Raw genomic sequence first — 15,277 nt, forward strand, 5'->3', positions numbered from 1 at the left:
AGATATGACGTGGAGATGACGTAGAGATGACGTGGAGATGACGTAGATATGACATAGAGATGACGTAGAGATGACGTGGAGATGACGTGGAGATGACGTAGAGATGACGTAGAGATGACGTGGAGATGACGTAGAGATGACGTGGAGATGACGTGGAGATGACGTGGAGTTGACGTAGAGATGACGTAGAGATGACATGGAGATGACGTAGATATGACGTAGAGATGACGTGGTGATGACGTGGAGATGACGTAGAGATGACGTAGAGATGACGTGGAGATGACGTGGAGATGACGTGGAGATGACGTAGATATGACGTGGAGATGACGTAGATATGACAGAGATGACGTAGAGATGACGTGGAGATGACGTGGAGATGACGTAGAGATGACGTAGAGATGACGTAGAGATGACGTGGAGATGACGTAGAGATGACGTGGAGATGACGTAGAGATGACGTAGAGATGACGTAGAGATGACGTAGAGATGACGTGGAGATGACGTGGAGATGACGTAGATATGACGTAGATATGACGTAGAGATGACGTAGAGATGACGTGGAGATGACGTGGAGATGACGTGGAGATGACGTAGATATGACGTAGATATGACTTAGAGATGACGTAGAGATGACGTGGAGATGACGTGGAGATGACGTGGAGATGACGTAGAGATGACGTGGAGATGACGTAGAGATGACGTGGAGATGACGTAGAGATGACGTAGAGATGACGTGGAGATGACGTGGAGATGACGTAGAGATGACGTAGAGATGACGTAGAGATGACGTGGAGATGACGTAGAGATGACGTGGAGATGACGTGGAGATGACGTGGAGATGACGTAGATATGACGTGGAGATGACGTGGAGATGACGTAGAGATGACGTGGAGATGACGTGGAGATGACGTGGAGATGACGTAGATATGACGTGGAGATGACGTGGAGATGACGTAGAGATGACGTGGAGATGACGTGGAGATGACGTAGAGATGACGTGGAGATGACGTGGAGATGACGTGGAGATGACGTGGAGATGACGTAGATATGACGTAGAGATGACGTGGAGATGACGTGGAGATGACGTAGAGATGACGTAGATATGACGTAGAGATGACGTAGAGATGACGTGGAGATGACGTGGAGATGACGTGGAGATGACGTAGAGATGACGTGGAGATGACGTAGATATGACGTAGAGATGACGTAGAGATGACGTAGAGATGACGTGGAGATGACGTAGAGATGACGTGGAGATGACGTAGATATGACGTAGAGATGACGTAGATATGACGTAGAGATGACGTAGATATGACGTGGAGATGACGTAGAGATGACGTGGAGATGACGTAGATATGACAGAGATGACGTAGAGATGACGTGGAGATGACGTGGAGATGACTTAGAGATGACGTAGATATGACGTGGAGATGACGTTGAGATGACGTGGAGATGACGTGAGATGACGTAGAGATGACGTGAGATGACGTGGAGATGACGTGGAGATGACGTAGAGATGACGTGGAGATGACGTGGAGATGACGTAGAGATGACGTGGAGATGACGTGGAGATGACGTGGAGATGACGTAGAGATGACGTGGAGATGACGTGGAGATGACGTGGAGATGACGTGGAGATGACGTAGAGATGACGTGGAGATGACGTGGAGATGACGTAGAGATGACGTGGAGATGACGTGGAGATGACGTAGAGATGACGTAGAGATGACGTGGAGATGACGTAGAGATGACGTAGAGATGACGTAGAGTTGACGTAGAGATGACGTAGATATGACGTAGAGATGACGTAGAGATGACGTGGAGATGACGTGGAGATGACGTGGAGATGACGTAGATATGACGTAGAGATGACGTAGAGATGATGTGGAGATGACGTAGAGATGACGTAGAGACGACCCAGTGGTGTGTGTCCTCTTCCCTGCAGACGGAGGAGGAGAAGGACCTGGCGGAGGTGTGCAAGCGGCTCCTGGTGAACCTGCAGGACGGGAACTGCACCCTGAGGTGGCAGCACCACGACAGCAAGGTCCAGTTCGACTACGTGGAGATCAATGGCAAAGGTGACCCCCCCCCCCCCCCGTCTTTTATAAGCACCACATTCACCACGTTAAAGGAAATTGGATTTGTTATCGTTAACGTGTACTTTTCCCATTCATCTTACAGTGAAAACCAGCCTCGCGAGCCAGTATTATGAAGAAATCACCAAGGTAAGGCTTGATATATGGATGGTATCAGGGTACTGGGTCTAAGTACCCAGTACCCTGCCCTCATGTTCTCCTCATGTTGCCCTCATGTTGTCCCCATGTTCTCCTCATGTTGTCCCCATGCTGTCCTCATGCTGTCTTCATGTTGTCCTCATGTTGTCCTCATGTTGCCCTCATGTGGCCCTCATGTTGTCCCCATGTTCTCCTCATGTTGTCCCCATGCTGTCCTCATGCTGTCTTCATGTTGTCCTCATGTTGTCCTCATGTTGCCCTCATGTGGCCCTCATGCTGTCCTCATGTTGCCCTCATGTTCTCCTCATGTTGTCCCCATGCTGTCCTCATGTTCTCCTCATGTTGTCCTCATGTTGCCCTCATGTGGCCTCATGTTGCCCTCATGTTGTCCCCATGTTGTCCTCATGTTGTCCTCATGCTGTCCTCATGCTGTCTTCATGTTGTCCTCATGTTGTCCTCATGTTGTCCCCATGTTCTCCTCATGTTGTCCCCATGCTGTCCTCATGCTGTCTTCATGTTGTCCTCATGTTGCCCTCATGTGGCCCTCATGTTGTCCTCATGTTGTCCTCATGTTGCCTCATGTTGTCCTCATGTTTCCCATGTTCTCCCATGTTGTTCCCCATGCTGCCTCATGCTGTCTTCATGTTGTCCTCATGTTGCCCTCATGTGGCCCTCATGTTGTCCTCATGTTGTCCTCATGTTGCCCTCATGTTGTCCTCATGTTGCCCTCATGTTGTCCTCATGTTGTCCTCATGTTGCCCTCATGTTGTCCTCATGTTGTCCTCATGTTGCCTTCATGTTGCCCTCATGTTGTCCTCATGTTGTCCTCATGTTGCCCTCATGTTGTCCTCATGTTGTCCCCATGTTGCCCTCATGTTGTCCTCATGTTGTCTTCATGTTGCCCTCATGTTGTCCCCATGTTGCCCTCATGTTGCCCTCTTGTTGTCCTCATGTTGTCCTCATGTTGTCTTCATGTTGTCCTCATGTTGTCCTCATGTTGTCCTCATGTTGCCCTCATGTTGTCCTCATGTTGTCCCCATGTTGCCCTCATGTTGTCCTCATGTTGCCCTCATGTTGTCCTCATGTTGTCCCCATGTTGCCCTCATGTTGTCCTCATGTTGTCTTCATGTTGCCCTCATGTTGTCCTCATGTTGTCCCCATGTTGCCCTCATGTTGTCCTCATGTTGTCTTCGTGTTGTCCCCATGTTGTCTTCATGTTGCCCTCATGTTGTCCCCATGTTGCCCTCATGTTGCTCATGTTACACTGTACTACTTCCACTACTGTGATTTCAGCTGTACTACTCACACTACTGTGAGTTCAACTGTAATACTTACACTACTGTGATTTCAACTGTACTACTCACACTACTGTGATTTCAACTCTAATACTTCCACTACTGTGATTTCAGCTGTACTACTCACACTACTGTGATTTCAGCTGTACTACTCACACTACTGTGATTTCAGCTGTACTACTCACACTACTGTGATTTCAGCTGTACTACTCACACTACTGTGATTTCAGCTGTACTACTCACACTACTGTGATTTCAGCTGTACTACTCACACTACTGTGATTTGTCATGTTGACATGGTTGTAATGTACCTTTACAGCATCCTACTGTAAAAAATCATATACAGTAGTGTTACTGTGAAATCTGCACGTTTTAGGAAATAACTGGCGATTTCACAGTTATTATTTACAATGTAGCACACACACAACAAAACACACGTAGTTTATAAAATATTTTACATGTTTTATTATAAATTAAGCTACCTAAACAATGTAAAGGCGTATAATTACAGCTGAAATAATTCGCCAATACAAAACAAATGTGAGGTTTTTCCTGCATTGAGTACTTTTAATACCTAAAGTATTTTCTTTTTTTCCGATGCTACGTACATACTTTTCCTTAGGTAACATTTTTAAAAACTTTTACTTGGAAGAGAGTATATTTTACAGTGTGGTATCAGTACTTTTACTTAAGTAAAAATGCCAAATAGCAGTGCAATATTTAACCATTTATTTTCATTACAGTGCAATATTTAATACTTTTAATACACCAAACTATATTTTCGTATACTCGTGTATACAAGCCCTTTATCTTTCTAGTATTTTATATACTGTATGTACATACTTGATCTCAGGACTGTGCTCCACAACCCCCCCCCAAAAAACTTTTTTCTGTACTACTTACATTTTATATTTTTACATGATATATTTTGTGTATACACTGTAAATATTTTGCTTCAATCTCGTTGCACAAGTACTGCACCTGTGTATTATGACACTAAAAGCTTTCTGTGTTCTATGTTTTTTTTAAAGGATGTGAGTACTTCTGATCTGGTTTTTCCTTCTGATCTGGTTTTCCTTCTGATGTGGTTTTTCTTCTGATCTGGTTTTTCTTCTGATCTGGTTTTTCCTTCTGATCTGGTTTTTCTTCTGATCTGGTTTTTCTTCTGATCTGTTTTTTCTTCTGATCTGGTTTTTCCTTCTGATCTGGTTTTTCTTCTGATCTGGTTTTTCTTCTGATCTGGTTTTTCCTTCTGATCTGGTTTTTCTTCTGATCTGGTTTTTCTTCTGATCTGGTTTTTCCTTCTGATCTGGTGTTTCTTCTGATCTGGTGTTTCTTCTGATCTGGTTTTTCTTCTGATCTGGTTTTTCCTTCTGATGTGGTTTTTCTTCTGATCTGGTTTTTCTTCTGATCTGGTTTTTCCTTCTGATCTGGTTTTTCTTCTGATCTGGTTTTTCTTCTGATCTGTTTTTTCTTCTGATCTGGTTTTTCCTTCTGATCTGGTTTTTCTTCTGATCTGGTTTTTCTTCTGATCTGGTTTTTCCTTCTGATCTGGTTTTTCTTCTGATCTGGTTTTTCTTCTGATCTGGTTTTTCCTTCTGATCTGGTGTTTCTTCTGATCTGGTGTTTCTTCTGATCTGGTTTTTCTTCTGATCTGGTTTTTCCTTCTGATCTGGTTTTTCCTTCTGATCTGGTTTTTCCTTCTGATCTGGTTTTTCTTCTGATCTGGTTTTTCCTTCTGATCTGGTTTTTCTTCTGATCTGGTTTTTCTTCTGATCTGGTGTTTCTTCTGATCTGGTGTTTCTTCTGATCTGGTGTTTCTTCTGATCTGGTTTTTCTTCTGATCTGGTTTCCTTCTGATCGTTTTTTTCTTCTGATCTGTTTTTTTTTGATCTGGTGTTTCTTCTGATCTGGTTTTTCTTCTGATCTGGTTTTTTCTTCTGATCTGGTGTTTCTTCTGATCTGGTTTTTCTTCTGATCTGGTTTTTCTTCTGATCTGGTGTTTCTTCTGATCTGGTGTTTCTTCTGATCTGGTTTTTCTTCTGATCTGGTTTTTCCTTCTGATCTGGTTTTTCTTCTGATCTGGTTTTTCCTCTGATCTGGTTTTTCTTCTGATCTGGTTTTTCTTCTGATCTGGTTTTTCCTTCTGATCTGGTTTTTCTTCTGATCTGGTTTTCTTCTGATCTGGTTTTTCTTCTGATCTGGTTTTTCTTTGATCTGGTTGTTCCTTCTGATCTGGTTGTTCCTTCTGATCTGGTTTTTCTTCTGATCTGGTTTTCTTCTGATCTGGTTTTTCTTCTGATCTGGTTTTCCTTCTGATCTGGTTTTTCCTTCTGATCTGGTGTTTCTTCTGATCTGGTGTTCTTCTGATCTGGTTTTTCCTTCTGATCTGGTTTTCTTCTGATCTGGTTTTCCTTCTGATCTGGTTTTTCTTCTGATCTGTGGTTCTTCTGATCTGGTGTTTCTTCTGATCTGGTGTTTCTTCTGATCTGGTTTTTCTTCTGATCTGGTGTTTCTTCTGATCTGGTTTTTTCTTCTGATCTGGTTTTCTTGATCTTGTGTTTCTTCTGATCTGGTTTTTCTTCTGATCTGGTTTTTTCTTCTGATCTGGTTTTTTCTTCTGATCTGGTTTTTCCTTCTGATCTGGTTTTTCTTCTGATCTGGTGTTTCTTCTGATCTGGTTTTTCTTTGATCTGGTGTTTCGTCTGATCTGGTTTTTCTTCTGATCTGGTGTTTTTCTGATCTGTTTTTTCTGATCTGGTTTTTCCTTCTGATCTGGTTTTTTCTTCTGATCTGGTGTTTCTTCTGATCTGGTTTTCTTCTGATCTGGTTTTCCTTCTGATCTGGTTTTTCCTTCTGATCTGGTTTTTCTTCTGATCTGGTTTTTCTTCTGATCTGGTGTTTTCTTCTGATCTGGTTTTTCTCTGATCTGGTTTTTCTTCTGATCTGGTTGTTCCTTCTGATCTGGTTTTTCTTCTGATCTGGTTTTTTTTCTGATCTGGTGTTTCTTCTGATCTGGTTTTTCCTTCTGATCGGTGTTTCTTCTGATCTGGTGTTCTTCTGATCTGGTTTCTCTTCTGATCTGGTGTTTCTTCTGATCAGGTTTTTCTTCTGATCTGGTGTTCTTCTGATCTGGTTTTTCTTCTGATCTGGTTTTTCTTCTGATCTGTTTTTTTTTCTGATCTGGTTTTTCTTCTGATCTGGTTTTTCTTCTGATCAGGTTTTTCTTCTGATCTGGTGTTTCTTCTGATCTGGTTTTTCTTCTGATCTGGTTTTTCTTCTGATCTGGTTTTTTTTCTGATCTGGTTTTTCTTCTGATCTGGTTTTTCCTTCTGATCTGGTTTTTCTTCTGATCTTGTGTTTCTTCTGATCTGGTTTTTCTTCTGATCTGGTTTTTCGTCTGATCTGGTTTTTCTTCTGATCTGGTGTTTCTTCTGATCTGGTTTTTCTTCTGATCTGGTTTTTCCTCTGATCTGGTTTTTCTTCTGATCTGGTGTTTCTTCTGATCTGGTTTTTCTTCTGATCTGGTTTTTCCTTCTGATCTGGTTTTTCCTTCTGATCTGGTTTTTCTTCTGATCTGGTTTTTCTTCTGATCTGGTGTTTCTTCTGATCTGGTTTTTCTTCTGATCTGGTTTTTCTTCTGATCTGGTTTTTCCTTCTGATCTGGTTGTTCTTCTGATCTGGTTTTTCTTCTGATCTGGTTTTTCTTCTGATCTGGTGTTTCTTCTGATCTGGTTTTTCCTTCTGATCTGGTGTTTCTTCTGATCTGGTTTCTCTTCTGATCTGGTGTTTCTTCTGATCTGGTTTCTCTTCTGATCTGGTGTTTCTTCTGATCAGGTTTTTCTTCTGATCTGGTGTTTCTTCTGATCTGGTTTTTCTTCTGATCTGGTTTTTCTTCTGATCTGGTTTTTTTTCTGATCTGGTTTTTCTTCTGATCTGGTTTTTCTTCTGATCTGGTTTTTCTTCTGATCTGGTTTTTCTTCTCTACTCGCAGAAACCGACCGACAACAAGACCCTGATCGCCATCCTGGCGTCCTGCGGCGCCCTGCTGATCATGATCGTCGTCCTGGCCGTGTGCGCGTCGCACCACCGCAAGCCCTACAACGAGAACCAGGTGGGTGGAGACCAAAGACGGGGTAAAAACAAGCCGACGCGGTAAAGTCCACTCCACGTCGGCCGTTTTGTATTTTTTTTCAAAAACGGAAATGAACGTGTATGATCGAGAGGTCAGAGCCGGGGGTAGTCCCGCATTGCCGGACCTTCCTCCACAGCGCTGCGGAAGGGGGTCCGGCTAGTCCACATAGCATGTTGTGCTTTGGGTCAAATTGACCCGTTTTCAGTTCATTTTTATCTATATATCAGCCACCCAAAAGACCAGCACGCCCAGAATGCGCCTGAACGCACCGCCTTGTAAGACCAGCACGCCCAGAATGCCCCTGAACGCACCGCCCTGTAAGACCAGCACGCCCAGAATGCCCCTGAACGCACCGCCCTGTAAGACCAGCACGCCCAGAATGCCCCTGAACGCACCGCCCTGTAAGACCAGCACGCCCAGAATGCACCTGAACGCACCGCCCTGTAAGACGAGCACGCCCAGAATGCGCCTGAACGCACTGCCCTTTAAGACCAGCACGCCCAGAATGAGCCTGAACGCACCGCCCTGTAAGACCAGCACGCCCAGAATGCGCCTGAACGCACCGCCCTGTAAGACCAGCACGCCCAGAATGCCCCTGAACGCACCGCCCTGTAAGACCACCACGCCCACAATGCCCCTGAACGCACCGCCCTGTAAGACCACCACGCCCACAATGCCCCTGAACGCACCGCCTTGTAAGACCACCACGCCCACAATGCCCCTGAACGCACCGCCTTGTAAGACCAGCACGCCCAGAATGCCCCTGAACGCACCGCCCTGTAAGACCACCACGCCCACAATGCCCCTGAACGCACCGCCTTGTAAGACCAGCACGCCCAGAATGCCCCTGAACGCACCGCCCTGTAAGACCACCACGCCCACAATGCCCCTGAACGCACCGCCTTGTAAGACCAGCACGCCCACAATGCCCCTGAACGCACCGCCTTGTAAGACCAGCACGCCCAGAATGCCCCTGAACGCACCGCCCTGTAAGACCAGCACGCCCAGAATGCCCCTGAACGCACCGCCCTGTAAGACCAGCACGCCCAGAATGCCCCTGAACGCACCGCCCTGTAAGACCAGCACGCCCAGAATGCCCCTGAACGCACCGCCCTGTAAGACCAGCACGCCCAGAATGCCCCTGAACGCACCGCCCTGTAAGACCAGCACGCCCAGAATGCCCCTGAACGCACCGCCCTGTAAATGGCCCGTACTGGCAAACGTGTTCTCGCACACTCAAAAAAGGGACATTTTCCCATATACGTTAAACGCCGTTAAACGCCTCGTTTTCCTGCGACCCGCTGAATTTTAATGAAACAATATAGAGTGCAAATGTGTTTATTTATGTAAAGACAATTGTTTAATATCTCCTGTATTGTTCAAAAACTTATTTCGGCATTTTATATCTCAACAAATCTAGAGAATGAGACCTTATTAAAGCCAGAAAACTACAGATCTACAGAAATCCCATCCCCCCCAAATAGGCACAGGGGGGACATTTTATGAATGCAGTTTTCTAGAGACAGACAGTGTCCCCCTTTTTTCGTGTCCGCAGCAGCACCTGACGGAGGAGCTGCACACGGTGGAGAACGGCTACCACGACAACCCGACGCTGGAGGTGATGGAGGTGCAGCCGGAGATGCAGGAGAAGAAGACGGCGCCGAACGGCGAGTTCAACGACAGCTGGATCGTCCCCATCGACAACCTGCTGAAGGAGGACATGGCCGGGGAGGAGGACACGCACCTGTAGGGACGGAGGAGGAGGAAGGAGGACTAGAAGAAGAAGAAGAAGGACGAGAAAGCGACAGGACGTGGCTACTTCCTGGCACACAAAAACAACAGGATCCACACTTCTTGATCCACGTCAGCCCTCATCTTATCCATTTGTACTCGGAAGTCGGATTTTCAAAAGGTCAAAGTCGGAAACATGCCCCCCCCCCCCCCCCCTGCATGCTATCGCTAACAATGGCTAACGCGGCTAAAGCTAATGGACGCGTTAAAACATCGTCATTCCCAGCACTACTCCACCTGATCCTGGGACTGGTGTCCCTGTACTTGGGGTTTGGGGGGGGAGGGGAGAGACTCTTCTTCCCCCCCCCCAACCCCCCCCCCCCCCGGATTCAAGCTGTTTGTGGATGAAGTACGAATTAAATGTACACGTGGCCTTGGGGAAAAAACCCATCGTGCTGTGCCTTTGCAGTAATTTTTTATAAATAAGTAGAGCTGGACAACATATTGATATCATATCAATACCGATATATGAGGCTAGATTATCGTCTTCAATTTTGAACATGACTCAAGGGTTTTTTTCCTGGTTTTAAGGCTGCATTGCAGTACAGTGATGTCATTTTGTGAATAGCCCAGACCGGGTACTTTAATAGTAATTTACCCACTTAAGTCATATAACCCATATGCACCATATCCACATTACCAAGGATTGTATATCAGGGAATTACTTTTTTTTTTTTTGAAAGCACCAATAGTCATTTTTATCCATATTACATACGTAACTGACTTAATACAGAAGGTGTCGCAAAACCCCGAGCAGATTGTGCCTTTTCATTTAAAAAAGAACCTGTAAATAGAGTATTTTCGTGTCATTTTCCGAGATGATGATATTGCAAACGGAGGGTTTGCAGTTCTAGACTTACTAACCCGGATAGAGACGACCTCAGGATACTTCGTCATCCTGGTGATTTCCTACTAGCGTGTCGGCTAAAAAATACCTGTAAAAAAACAAAAAATGTCCATAAAGACACATATCAACTCAAGGGGACATATATATATATAATATATATTATATATATATATATATTGATTTCTCTCGATATGTGACCCTGACGTGATTTCGTGCGATCACAATCAAGACGAAACTGCTCCGGCTTTCATCTGAAAACAACAAAAAAACTCAATTTTTGTCCCCTCTGGGCTTCCATACATATATGATATGGCTCAATGTTGTCAAAAAACAGAGTCACAGTACTCAACTTAAATCATTCCTCACATCTAGTAGGTCTAGACCACACTCTATCAATTAAAAAGACCCACAACAAGCCCCCATTTTGGTCTAAAAAGGCCTTTTAGGTCTCATTTTAAGTCATTTTCCCCCCCCCAAAAAAACGCAGATCTGATGAAGTCATAAAAACCCTTCGTTGATCAGGGTTTAAAATGGTTTTACAACAGGAAGTAGAAACAGTCGACTCGCGCTCAGTCGGGTCGGCAACTGAAAAATATCCTTAATGAAATTTTGGGAAATGTGAAGAAAAATTCCATTTTTTTTATATTATTGTTGTACTTACCACTTGTGGCCACAGGTGGCCGCTGTTTCTCAGACGTTGCACACTCATGCTCTTACGTAAAGGAAATTTACCTTAGAAAATGTAATGAAATAGGCCCCCCCCTGCCCCCCCCCCCCCCATCCAACAATATTAGGAACAATATTACAGTTCCACTGCTCTGTAGAAAGTCATAATTCTTGATAAGAGTAATGACAAAACTACCAGGTTGTAATAATGTCTTCCACTTTTACATCCAAAATGACAGTATTTTTTGAAAGCCTATAACTCAGTCAAGCAGCAAGATTATTATTAGTATTATTATTATTATTATTTTTTTTTTTAAAGGGACCAGGTTACATATAGCTACCAGTTACATGACAGCAAATAAAATATAATGCAACGCTGATGCCGATTCTCTGAAGTAGACACTGTAAAAAGTTGTTGTGTTCACTGTTGCTGATGCTGGAGGGTGTGTGTGTGTGTGTGTGGGGGGGGGGGGGGTCATGTGACATGTTGAGATGGCCGACTTGGTATTAAAACCCTTCTCTGCAGAATCTGGGCACATATCAGATCAGTGTAATATCCGACTTCATTTTCCACCCATTGTAAAAGTCTCTCTATATATGTGTGTGTATATGTACGTATATGTCAGTGAATGCATCACCTCGGGCACGCCTATCCACCTTTTATCTTTTTGTGTGTGTGTGTTTCAATTTTTCTTATTAGCTGTGATATTTTCACCAAAGTACGTCACCTTGTGTTTTATGTATTTATGGTTTTGTGGTTTTATTTGCTTCTGAAAGCAAAAAAACGACAGGAGTCTGACACACTGGAAGCTGTAAAACGCCGAGGCGCCGCTCAGATTTTTTTTGCAAATAAAAAGGCTGTCTTTTTTCCCCCCCCCCCCCCAAACTTTGGGTGTGTGGTTTCTCCCGCTCTGTCACGGCTACACACCACCCCTGGGTGGGGTTGGGGGTGGGTGGGGGGGGCAGAAACACCACAGCAAAGAAAACCTGAACAAAATACAATCTTTATTCATTATGTACAGTACATACAACGCAGTACTACAAGGCTTTCTACACATTCGCTGGATCCGACGTGGTACTCACTGAGCCGAGAGCACCAGCCTTAAAACCCCAGGGGGGGGGGGGGGGGGGGTGGAGAAGGGCAAGATGGACAGAAGAAACCCCCCCCCCCCCCCCACCCCCCCCAAAAAAAAGAGAAAATCCATCCATCAAAACATCAAACATTGGGTTTTTTTTTACCATAAATAGCTAAAAAGGAAAAGTAGTATTTGGCATCGGGTTTGTCTTTTTTTGTGTCTTTTGCATGATGTCTATATGTCAAAATATGATAACTAATCCCTCGCATTGACTTTTCTAAGATGGAGGCATGCTTGTTTTTGCCTTGGAGTCGGTGATCGGGGGCAAAACGCGGACCGACACACGACAAACAGGGCGTCCTCGTCCAATAAAAAACACAAAAACAACCAAATATTAGGAGTACTATTGGTTGTACTTGTACAAAACCGTCCGATACCGATGCCGGTTTTATGAGAGAAATGGAAATTACAACATCGCGGCACCCTGTGTTTCTCAGCCAATCGCAGACATCCTTAGGTATTGGTGGTAGCATGCTGCGTGCTCATTGGCTCACTGACGCTGGGGACATTTACCCCTTTAGGTGGTGAAATTGGGTATTAAAAGACGAGGTATTGTTGTTTTTTTTAGATACTTTAGAGCATTACATCAACACTTTATTGAGATGCTTGTAAATATGAGAGGCAAATATCTTCAAGTTTTTGTCACTCATTTGGATTTTTGTTGAACTTCTGTCGACATAAATCCCTAAAAAAAAAAAAAAAAAAGTCTGAATAAAGTTCCTTGTGCTTCTGGGGGAGTTTCTGAGTTCGGAAAGCCGCCAAATTCCAAGACGTCACGTATTGAGTTGAAAAAACCCAATTTTTTTGAGTCGGCAGGGCTACATTTACCGTGAACTTGAATTATTAAGTCGGGACAACTCAAAATCCGCAAAGGGCCCGGTTGGGTCCACGGGCCTTGGGTTTGACACCAGGGAGTGCCTAAAACGCAGGTATCGGCGAGTACTGGAGTGTATGCGCCCACCGATCCGATACCACGTAATAAAGACCTCAAAAAAAAAACAAAAAAAAACGGGATGATGAAAGAAAATTCTGTGGCGTTCATTGTTTTTGTTTCTTCAGGTTTTCCCGTCAACCACCAAAAAAAAATAAGACATTTTTTTTGGTTTTTCCTTCCAAAAATTGGTCACTTTTGCAATGTTGCGGGTGCTTTTTTTTTGGATGACATTTTATTTTGAAATTTTTTGTTTTGTTTTACTGAAAACGGGTCAAATTTGATAAGATACAAAAGAAGATACAAAATCCCATTACATCCGTACATAGCTAGTTGTTGAATCATAACAAAATATGGGACCCGCTGGTATCGGATCAGCACTCGGTATCGGCCAATCGGGAATCAGGACGTCATAAACGGCATCGGACCATCGATATTTGACGCGTGTGATTTGAGGTACTGTGATTTGGATTTGGATCAGGGCCTGCCTTTTGGGATGTTCCACTACTGTGGAAAGGTCATAGTTGTGATATATACATTCGCACATTATGACATTTAATAAGCCGGACATCTTCCACCTGACGCGCATTCGACGTACAGCGTCCAAACGATCGCGTTCACCTTTTATTTTGAAGGCGATGTGAAGCGCGTCTCTGACACTTAAAGGGACCATGACGCGGCTTTTTTTTTGGCCACTGAGTTTCAGCTCTCTCACCATTCGGGATAATAATCAGATAAGATTGGCACCGCTCTTTAGCCTCTTTGCTAAATACAAAGCAGAAAATGGTTAGCTTAGCTTAGCTTAGCATAAAGACTGGAAACGGGGGGGAAACCGCTAGCTTGGCTCAAAAATGAAAACATCCGCCAACCAGCGTCTTTAAAGCTCACTTATTACCAAAATAAGATGCTGTAAAGATGACAGGTTGATGGATTCATGTTAAGAATTTAGGACATAAGCCCCGCCTCCTCCTCATGACTGACAGGTTCGCGCCCCAAAATTACAAGATGGCCGCTCCCCGTCTCCAGGTTAACTTGGCTTCACTTTTTTGTCTCGGAAACGACGCGATCTTTATCTGGCAACACTGCTTGTGGTACTAACACTACACTTCCCATGAGCACTACGCGGAGCGGTTGCTGAAACGGCGAAGGCGAACGGAACCCAAACAAACCAGAGGGGACGTTTCCAGATGTTATGCTAAGCTAACCGGCCGCTAGTGGTAGCCTTCAAGTGATAATTTTGAGGGTGACGTGTTCTGTTAATCTGCAAAACACCAGTAACGTCCTTAAATTTCAAAATAAGTGCAAAAAAAGGTAAAATTTTGTATAAAACCACTAAAAGATGGACTCACTTGTATCTGCGACTCAAACCCTAAATACCCCTCCGATTATGTGACCCTCAAGCCCAAATAGTGTCAAATATTAAAGATTAAGATGTTTAAATTCACCATTGTTTCTATTTGAAGAGAGAAGTAGGTGCCAGGGATGACAAGTGACGTAGTGTGATTCCACCTGACCAATGGCGATGGGATGTTAGCGATCCCACTTCCTGTTAGCGTCTGACTGAGAGTCATGGAAGACCATAAAGACTAAAGAGGGGCTTTTAGTGATAGTGGGTCCCGTTCAGGGCTCGGGTCTCGGACCACATGGCTGCCCCCGTGCATCAACAGCAGCGGAAGCTGTATTCACACACAGCTGTTAGCGCTTCTGTCTCATTGGCGTCTTACTAACTCAACTTCTACCTGTGGACATGGTGCAATGCTGTATGAGTGCACAAAAAGCAGCGTGGTTATCCACTGGTATTGCTAACAACGGCTAATCTGGCTAGCGCTAATGAGACAATGGCTAATCTGGCTAAAGATAACGAAACAACGGCTAATCTGGCTAGCGCTAATGAAACGACGGCTGATCGGATTTTTTAAACGGAACGCATTCTCGTAATCTGACGCCCTTCCCAGCTGCGGCTCCCGAATTCAGAGGTAAATGGTTAGCTTAGCTTAGCATAAAGACTGTAAACAGGGGGCAACCGCTAGCTTGGCCCGAAAATGAAAATATCCGCCTACCAGCATCTTTAAAACTCACTTATTAACCCAATTTGTAAAAAAAATGACAGGTTGAAAATGGAACGCACCGTCAGCACCGATTAGCATTGACCCCCCCCCCCCCTGACATCGTAGCGGTCTGGGAGCAGGGAGGCGGTCCTGCCGCCAGACCTCCAAACCGAGCCGAACTTCATTGAGGATTT

General features: G+C 44.5%; 1 protein-coding gene across 1 annotated transcript; it reads left to right on the forward strand.

Annotated features, from left to right (window-relative positions):
• Positions 1-1,945: 1,945 nt before the first annotated feature.
• On the forward strand, positions 1,946-10,393 carry podxl (podocalyxin-like; the record flags this gene model as incomplete). Its single annotated transcript, XM_032509018.1, is given in 4 exon segments — positions 1,946-2,078; positions 2,182-2,225; positions 7,524-7,643; positions 9,220-10,393. Coding segments are annotated over 4 exon segments (492 nt in total), but the record flags the coding sequence as incomplete, so codon positions are not given.
• Between the last annotated feature and the right edge of the window lie 4,884 nt (positions 10,394-15,277).

The sequence above is a fragment of the Etheostoma spectabile genome, unplaced genomic scaffold, assembly GCF_008692095.1.
Source record: "Etheostoma spectabile isolate EspeVRDwgs_2016 unplaced genomic scaffold, UIUC_Espe_1.0 scaffold00010735, whole genome shotgun sequence".
NCBI classification, from domain to species: Eukaryota; Metazoa; Chordata; class Actinopteri; order Perciformes; family Percidae; genus Etheostoma; species Etheostoma spectabile.